Raw genomic sequence first — 9,691 nt, forward strand, 5'->3', positions numbered from 1 at the left:
GGTGTAAGTCCAAGTATGCAGCCTTGGTAACGTAAGTCCATTTGTTATTAGCATTGTTATTTGCTATTTATTTCCCTTAATTTAAACGTATTGCCAAACATAAAAAATGTGGAGATTGTTGGAGCAATCCCAATGGTCCATGCGACCATGTGTTTTAGTGTTTGGGCAAAGGGTTTAAGTTCGGATTACTCTCATTATTTGATATGTGTATGTGAGTGTACAAGTTTGTAGGATACACATATGACTCTCTTGATGGCTTAGGATCTGGTGAAGGATGAAGCATCTGAGGAACCGTGGACAAGGCAACAAGGATAAGGGCCGAGGGAAGCGACTGATGTGCGTATATTATATACACTTAATTAGCATGTTTTGATGCACATTCACATATTTTACACATGCTTTGTCTATGCACTTTCATACTCTTTGTTTTACATTCAGCATAATTATTCTTCTTTGTTCGGAGATCCGCTCTTATGTATTTTTTGTTTATAGGGGTCAAATTCGGAGAAGAAGTGATGTTTGTGGTTAATCCAGGCAACAAGCGAAGGAAAACAACACTAGTCATGTGAGCCACATGACCATGCCAAAGGAGCAAGGGAGAAAATGACTGAAGTCGTGTGGTGCAGACAGTCCATGTAGCTTCACCATAGGAGGAGCATGACACGACCGTGTGGATCCACATGGCTGTGTCACCCCAGCAGTGCGACCAGAACATGGCTGTGTAGATCTACACGACCCAAGCAACACCTCTACATGGTCGTGCAACATTTCCAGAGAAGAGGCAAGCCCAGGCCGTGTGTGCCACATGGCCTTGCAAGGTTTTTAGAGGCCAAGATATGCTAGGCTGTGTGAGCCACACAACCGTGTGAGCCAACCGGAGACAAAGCAGTGCTTGCCCATGTGAAGGCCACACAACCGTGTGACCTTGGCTAAGAGCAAAACATTTGAGGTTGTGTGTGCCACACGGTCGTGGCATGGGTCGTGTGGTGCCCGTGCCCTGCCCTATATAAGGAGGTTCTTCTTCTTTCAAAAGCATAGGAAGGCTCTCCCTTTGGGGGAGATCAAGTTTGGAGCCGATCTTCACCTTCTTCAGCCTTGATACAACGTTCTAAAGCCATTTCCATCTTCGATTCAACTCTAGAAGCTAAGGATTGGTTTCGAAGATCACCCATCGTCGCTAGATAAGCATTTCTATTCTCTTCTCTTGATTGGGATTAAAATGTTTGTGATCTCTTTGTCTTCAGATCTCTATTTTTATATTATGGAGTAGATTCATTGTTCTAGGACTAAGGGAGTATTTGTGGTGTGATTTGATGTAAGAATCTCATGGATATGCAATTTTCCTATCTAGATGATGTTGGTGTATTCTGTATCTATTTGATCTTGTATAGATTCTTGTGTTTGGACCTAATTACCATGTTTGATTAGATGTTTGTGATGCTCGTGGATCTTGTAGAGGGATTCCCTAGATCGTATGGCTGAGGGACGTGAGTGAGAGGCTGCCCCGCTAACGGATGTCTAGGGGGTTACCTTGAGGGGTGAAGCTAGCCTCTACAAGGAGGTGGGATAGTTGAATACGCTTAGTTCCTGCACCTTTATGTAGATTAAATGGTGATGTGTTTCTGTGTTGTATGACCGAGGGATGTTAGTGACAGGTTGTCCTGCTAATGGACTTCATAGGGATCATAACTATTTACTTGCTAGAAGTGTGGATCAAAGTCCCTTGCTGATTGTCTTCTGCAGGAGAAAACCGGCAACTTCCTACAAATGCATGTCAATTGAGGATATGAATTGGAGAACCATGATACATCAATGAATATCACAAAGAAACTGAATTCCTAGAACACTCACAAAACCAAATACTTCATTTCCTTTTTTATTCCTATTTCTAGTTGCTTACTCGGTACATTTCCTTACTTTATTAATTGTTTAGCTAATTCTAAGTTTAGACGTCTCTGGTGCTTACAGTCCTTGTGGGATCGATAATCTTTTTATTACTGATGATGAAACCGTGCACTTGCGATTCGTAATAAGTTTTTAGCGTCATTGTCGGGGACTGCATCTATAGCATTAGAGATAATCATTTGAGTTAGACTAAACTTTTCTTTTCTTTTCTATTACATAGTTGTTACAAGTTTAGAAATTCTATTTTCTCAATCTTATCTTTTATTTCTGATTACTTTTCTTGCAATTTGTCTTGTTTCAATTCAAATTCTGTATTTTATATTTTCAGTATTTCAGTTTAGTTTGTCTTTCAAATAAAGAGAAAATTTTGAAAACTTGTGATTTTGTTTTGTCTATGTGAAGATCTAACTTTGCAGGTGATTTGCTATCTTTTGATCTAGAAATTGATGGAACCTTTCATAAACGAAAAACCTCCCAAAGACATCTAGAAGAGCAAGAACACTCAAATATGGCAAACAAACCATTTAAAGATTATGTAGCACCATATGCAAGACGACTTCGTTCTAGCATCACAAGGCCAGCTGTTTGATGTGCCCAAATATTATGATCATTTATGCATGTTTTAGCGCACATTCACTTACTTTATACATATATATTCGTTGCATGATCGCCTCTTTAATCTTGTACTCATTATATATACTCTTTTGTTCAGATATCTGCTCTTTGTTTGGTTTTGTGTTGACAGGGACAACTTTCGGAGCAAAAACAACGATTATCGACGCATCGGAACAAGCCAAAGAACACGGTCGTGCAATCTCGCACAGCCGTGTGACTAGACAGAAGGGAAGCAGTGCATGGCCGTGCAATTCTTGCACGACCGTGTGGCCAAGACCGAGGCAGATCAGCACACGGTCATGCAACCCTGCACGGTCGTGCCACCCCATGACCGAGATCAAGAAGTGCACGGCCGTGCATCCTTGCACGGTCGTGCCCCAGGAGCCAAGCCCGGACACCACACGGCCGTGCCAATTGGCATGACCATGCAACGCGACCAGAGAAGGGAAAGGGCATGACCGTGCCTCCGCAGCTGTGCCAAATTGGCATGGCCATGCCGCCGCAGCCGTGCCTTAGCCTATATAAGGGGTTTAACCCTTTTTCTCGAGGGGGAGAGCCGGGAAGCGAGCCGTCGGTTGGAGAAACATCTTGGTGCCATTCCACGCTGTCTTGGACCTCCGTCCAGCGATCTTCCATCACTACATCGACTCCAGAAGTAGAGGATTGGATTCGAAGGCCACTCGTCGTCATTGGATAAGCACATCTCTTCTTTCTTTCTTCATGTTTGAAGATTGTATGTCTATCTACATTATGTCTTCGGGGATTTCTCTGGCACTTATGGAGTAGATTCCTTATTCTAGGATTAGGGAGTAGTTGTGGTTCGGTTTGATGTAAAACTCGTATGTATGCTTATACTCGTTGGATGATCTCTTATGCTTTGTCTCAATTGTTGATTGATTGTGAAGGAATTTGTTAACCTCGTAGAGGGATTATCTCTAGATCGTACACCTGAGGGGCCCTAGTGACTGGGGTAACCCGTTCATGGACATCTAGGATACTTCCTTGAAAGGAGAGGCAAATTCTCCTCAAGGAAGTGAGAGACCAAACTTAGCTTATTCTCTATTCTTAATAATACCAATTAGAGTCGTGTTCTTAAGATTTGCCGAGGTGCCCTAGTAACAGGGATAAACCGTAATAGGACTTCTCAGGGGTCTTCTTTATTCTGGTACATAAGAATAGTCGATTTAGCTTCTGGCAAATACATATTGAAGGACAGTGAGTGTAAGATAGAACGTGGTACATCAATACTACCACAACGAAACCGACCTCCTAGAACTCCTCATAACCAAGTTGAACACTTCGACTTACCAGCTCTCGATTCTTCTTCCTGATCTTTCTTCTTTAGATTATTCACAACCATTGGTAGTCTAGCTAACCCTAAGTGAATAATTGCTAGTGCTTATAACAAGTCCCTGTGGGATCGATATTTTTATTACTGACGATGAATCCGTGCACTTGCGATTCGTAACAAGTTTTTGGCGTCGTTGCCGGGGATTGTGTTTATAACATTAGCAAAAGCATATTGAATTAGACTAGGCTTTGTTTTTTTTCTTCATTTTCTGTATTTTTTTATTTTCTATTTTGCTATTATATTCTATATCTTATTATTGCATGCGAAGAGCTAACCTTTCAAGACAGCTACTACCATTTGATCCAGAGATTGACAAGACTTTTCTGAAATGAAGAAATCTACAGAAAGCATTCCAAGCAGCACAAGAATCCTCAGAAATGGCTGACAAACTGTTGAAAGATTACGGAGTACCATATGCACGAGGGGTTCAGTTCAGCATCACCCGACCGCCTATTGAAGCCAACAACTTTGAAATCAAGCCTGCAGTAATCCACATGGTCTAGGAAAATCAATTCGGAGGAGGACTGCATGAGGACCCAAACCACCACCTAGAGCTGTTCTACGAGATCTGTGGCATTATGAAGGTGAACGGGGTCCCTCCAGAATTAGTTAGACTACTTCTCTTCGGGTTTTCCCTGAAAGACAGAGCCCAGCAATGGCTGAACTCCCTTCCAACAAACAGCATATCATCTTGGGAGCAGTGTGAACAAAAATTTCTGGATAAGTTCTACCCACCCAGCAAAACTGCTCACATGAGGAACCTGATTACTAGCTTTAAACAGATAGACTTAGAATCATTATTTGAAGCTTGGGACAGATTCAAGAGCAAGCTGAGATAGTACCCCATCATGGCCTTGAAAAATGGTTGGTTCTACACACCTTCTACAATGGAATCAATTATCACACGAAGGTATCTCTTGATTCTGCAGCAGGAGGAGCACTGATAAACAAAAGACTTGATGATGCTGAAGAGATCATAGAGAATGTGGCACAGAACCACCATCAGTTGGCATCTGAAAGATCTAGTAACTCTTTCACAGGGAATCCAATTAAAGCGTCAGGGAAATTCAACGTAGATGCAGTTACACTCATGTCTGCAAAGATGGACATTTTAACCAAGAAATTTGAAGCCATGGGAAACAACACAGCTAATGCAATAGCATGTGTTTGCGACACTTGTGGAAGTACGGATCACGCTCAAGATACTTGCCCCTTTAGGCTGATTCAAGCACAGATGAACCAACTTGAGCAATGTGATGCAATAGCCAGCTACAATCAGAGGTAAAATAATCTGTACTCCAACACATACAACCCTGGATGGAGGAACCACCCCAATTTCTCATACCAGAATAATCAGGACCAAGGACCAACACATCAAAGTTGTTAGCCTGGGCAACAGAGCTACCAATCTGGACAACAGACTTATCAACAACAGCAACCCTCACAACTATCCAGGATTGAAAAGATGCTTGAGGAAACTCTCTCAGAACAAAAGGAGATAAAGAATGAGATCAAGCAACTGACTTCAGAGGATGGAAAATTCTGAAAAACATCAAAAGATGTAAGACAGCCAGATAGCCTAGATAGCTCAGTCTTTCTCAAGAGCACAGGGAACGTTCACAGGAAAGCATGATATAAATCCAGTAGAAAATTACAACTGCATCGAGCTAAGGAGCGGACGGACTTTGGAAGATCCCCATATTACTTCCCAGAAAGAACTTGACTCAGAGGGAGAGCCCAATCAGATCCAGAACAAGGGTGGAGAAGAAATCACCGAGAAGACCCAAGGATCTCTTCAAATACCTCCACAAAGTAAGATAGTTCCTTTCCTCCAGAAGCTGATAGCATCCCAAAAAGACGAAGAGTTCAACTGATTCCTGAAGAAGATCAAAGAAATCTGCATAGAAGTACCACTGATAGATGCGTTGCACCAGATGCCGAAGTTCGTAAAATTTTTAAAGGGAATTTTATCAAACAGAAGGAAAAAAGGCGACTTCGAGACCGTGGCATTGACAGAGAATTGCAGCGCTCTACTTATGGCGAACACTCTACCAAAGCTACAGGACCCAAGGAGTTTTTCCATACCTTGCAAAATTAGCTCTGAACTCATACACAAGGCCTCCTGCGACTTGGGAGCTAGTGTTAGCCTACTCCCGTACTCTTTATGTAAGAAGTTGGGACTCCAGAACATTAAACTGACTACCATGGCACTACAATTAGCTGACCACTCATGCAGATATCCAATGGGAATAGTAGAAGATGTGCCAGTAGAAGTGGACGGATGTATCGTTCCCACTGATTTCATCATTCTGGATATGGAGGAGGATCCCAAGATACCGATCATCCTTAGAAGACCATTCCTTGCCACATCTAGAGCCCTCATTGATGTGAAGAGTCACAAGTTATCCTTGGAGATCGATAAGGAAAGGATTGAATTTGATTTATCTGACTCTTCTAACTACGTCTCCTTTTCTCAGGAAAACTCTAGCAGGATGAACATGCACAAAGCTGAGGCATGTAGTCCCCTCAGAGTTCCCCTCCAGTGAACAATAAGAATTATATATGTCCTACATGAGCAAAACTAAAGGCGCAGGCTGGAGCACTAACCCTAGGAGGAGAGTCGTGCTTCCATGGGTTTAGTCCACACTAACTGAACGGGGTCGAGCTAAAGACCTTAAACAAGCGCTTCTTGGGAGGCAACCGAAGGGTTTTTTTTTAGTTTGATTCGTTATTTCATTTATTGTTTTATTCCTTTAGTTAGTTAGTCGAGTATTTTACTCCTTCTTTTTGGTATTTCATTTTTAGGATGTGCATAGCCTCCATGAGCTGGCCATGAGCGTTTCATGGGCGTGGAGGTGACTGAGGAGCCGAAACGACGTAAGGCGAGTCACCGTGAGCTTAAAGGAGTTAGCCGTGTGATTTAACACGGCCGTGCGAAGCCAATGAGGGGACAAAATCCACGGGCCGTGCTATTGGTTGGTCCTAGGAATAACGTACCGGTTCCACTGTACAAAAATTTTATACAAGTGTCGAACCTTTCCTAACAACCTATTGTGTTCTTAATGGTTTAGATTTGGATCACAAACGGAACTTAACATTATTGATCCAAATCCACCCATGTTATAAATTCAATTAAATATCAATTTTAGAAATTGGCTCCCTGGTCAAACATGGCGAGGCACATGACCTTCTTGGGTTTGGGAACATCCACCACTGCCTCGACAAAGCCTCTTAACGAAATTCAATATTTAATTTCCTAAAATAACATTAGGTTTAACCAAGAAGAACAATCGAATCATAAGATTGAAAAATAAAATAAAAGAAACACAACTTCAAATATCTAATCCAAAAATCTAGAATCATATGCCTCTTGTGTTTGGAATTCATACAAAGAAAAACTAGCATGATGCGGAAAATAATTACTAGTTATACCTTTCTTTGTATGCAACGACCTCTTGATCTTCTACTGTATTCCTCTTCTTATCTCGAACGTTGTGTGGGCAACGATCTACCGAGATGAGAACCACCCAAACCCTTCTTCTTCCTCACCAAGTTTCGGCCACCAAGATTCCTCCAAGGATGTAGAGGTTCGGCCACCACCACCAAGCTCCAAGGGATGCAAGAAACAAAGCCTCCTTTCTCTCCTTCTTCTCCTAGCTAGAACCGACCACCAACAAGAGCTCCAAGAGAGGGATGAAACCGGCCACTAAAGAAGAAGAGAAGAGGAGAAGAAGAAGCTCTAGGACCGGCCACCACCAAGGAAGAGAGGGAGGAAAAATAGAATAGAGTAGTTGCCCATGAAGGCACCCCTACCCCCTCTTTTATAATCCTTGGTCTTGGAAAATAAGAAAATTTAATTATAATTAAAATTCCCTTTATTTTTCTTGCCATTGGTTAATAAGGAAAATTTAATAAAAATTCCTTTTAACCACTATCATGGTCGACCACCTTAAGAGCTCCAAATTAGGTAAGTTTTAAACACAAGATTAAAACTTCCTTATTTGTTTCCATAAATTTTAAAAGTAAAATTTCTCTAATAATTTTTTCCTTCCTGGTTGGTTATAAAAGGAATTTTATAAATAAATTTCTCTATTAAAACATGTGGATGATTTCGAAAAAGGAAAGTTATCTTTAAAATTAAAATCTCTTTATAATCTAAAAATAAGGAAAGATATCAAATATTTTCTTAATCTTTTGTAGAAACTTATAAAAGGAAATATTTAATTTTAAACTCTCTTTTTAAATCATGAGCATGGTTACAAAAAGGAAAGTTTTCTCAAAAATAAAATCTTCCTTTCAATCTACAAATAAGGAAAGATATCAAATCTTTTCTTAATCTTTTGTAGAAAGCTATAAAAGGAAAGATTTAAATTTTAAACTCTCTTTTAAAACCATGGAATCCACATAAGAAAAATTTAAAAATAAAATCCTTTTAATTTTATTGTGGCCGACCACCTAAGCTTGGACTCAAGCTAGGGCCGGCCACCACTTGGTCCATCCAAGGATTAACTTGGCCGGCCCCTTGCTTGGGATCCAAGCAAGGCTTGGTCGGCCAACTTAAGATAGGTAAGAAGGTGGGTATGAGTGGGTATAATACTTTATAAATAAGAGGCTACAATAGGGACCAGGAAGAGGAATTGGTTTTGGTCTCCTGATGAAATTAAGCTTCCCGTGTTCGCCCCGAACACCCAACTTAATTTCATCAATAATAATTCATACCACTAAAGAATTATTATTGAACTGTCGCACCAATCCCAAATTACATTTTGGACTTCTTCTTATTATGAGTGTGTTAGTCTCCCTATGTTTAAGATGTCGGATGTCCACTAATTAATTGAGTTACTGACAACTCATTTTAATTAATGTCTTAGTCCAAGAGTAGTACCACTCAACCTTATCGTCATGTCGGACTAAGTCCACCTGCAGGGTTTAACATGACAATCCTTATGAGCTCCTCTTGGAGACATTATCAACCTAGATTACTAGGATATAGTTTCCTTCTATAATCAACAATGCACACTATAAGTAATATCATTTCCCAACTTATCGGGTCTTTTGATTTATCGAGCTAAATCTCACCCTTTGATAAGTTAAAGAAATAAATACTAAATATATGTGCTTGTTATTATATTAGGATTAAGAACACACACTTCCATAACAACTAAGGTCTTGTTCTTTTATTAAGTCAGTATAAAAAGAACATTCCTTAAATGGTCCTTCTCAATACACTTAGAGTGTACTAGTGTAATTTATTAGTCAAGATAAACTAATACTTAATTACACTACGACTATTCCAATGGTTTGTTCCTTTCCATCTTAGTCGTGAGCTACTGTTTATAATTTATAAAGAACTGATAATATAATTTTTTGTGTGTGATACCACACACCATGTTATCTATAATATAAATTAATTGAACAACTACACTTAGCTTATAAATGTAGATTTTGACCAATGTGATTCTTAAATGTTTATACAAAAGCTAGGCTTTTAGTATACATTCCAACAATCTCCTACTTATACTAAAAGACTATGCTGTCATTTATCCTGCCATACATCTGATTCCCAACCTTTCAACATGCCCAACAAAAGCTCTTGCTTAGTGAAAAGATCTAGGTTATCATCTGATGCAATCTAGGCGACAACAACTTTCCCTCGTTATATGATATCTAGTTTTGGGTGGTACTTGCGCTTTATTGTGTTTACTTGCCTTATGGACTTATGGTTTCTTCAAGTTTGCTACTGCACCACTATTATTACAAAAATTGTAATAATTTTTTGGACAAACCAGAAATCATGTCTATGTCCATCATGAAGTTTCT

General features: G+C 40.1%; 1 protein-coding gene across 1 annotated transcript; it reads left to right on the forward strand.

Moving 5' to 3' along the window:
- Window positions 1–4,248: 4,248 nt before the first annotated feature.
- On the forward strand, window positions 4,249–5,156 carry LOC122026726. Its single transcript, XM_042585450.1, has 3 exons — window positions 4,249–4,356; window positions 4,456–4,573; window positions 4,801–5,156. Exons 1-3 carry the CDS (start codon window positions 4,249–4,251, stop codon window positions 5,154–5,156), a joined length of 582 nt encoding a protein of 193 aa, XP_042441384.1.
- The last annotated feature ends 4,535 nt before the right edge of the window (window positions 5,157–9,691 follow it).

Source organism: Zingiber officinale, chromosome 10A (genome assembly GCF_018446385.1).
Source record: "Zingiber officinale cultivar Zhangliang chromosome 10A, Zo_v1.1, whole genome shotgun sequence".
Classification (NCBI taxonomy): Eukaryota; Viridiplantae; Streptophyta; class Magnoliopsida; order Zingiberales; family Zingiberaceae; genus Zingiber; species Zingiber officinale.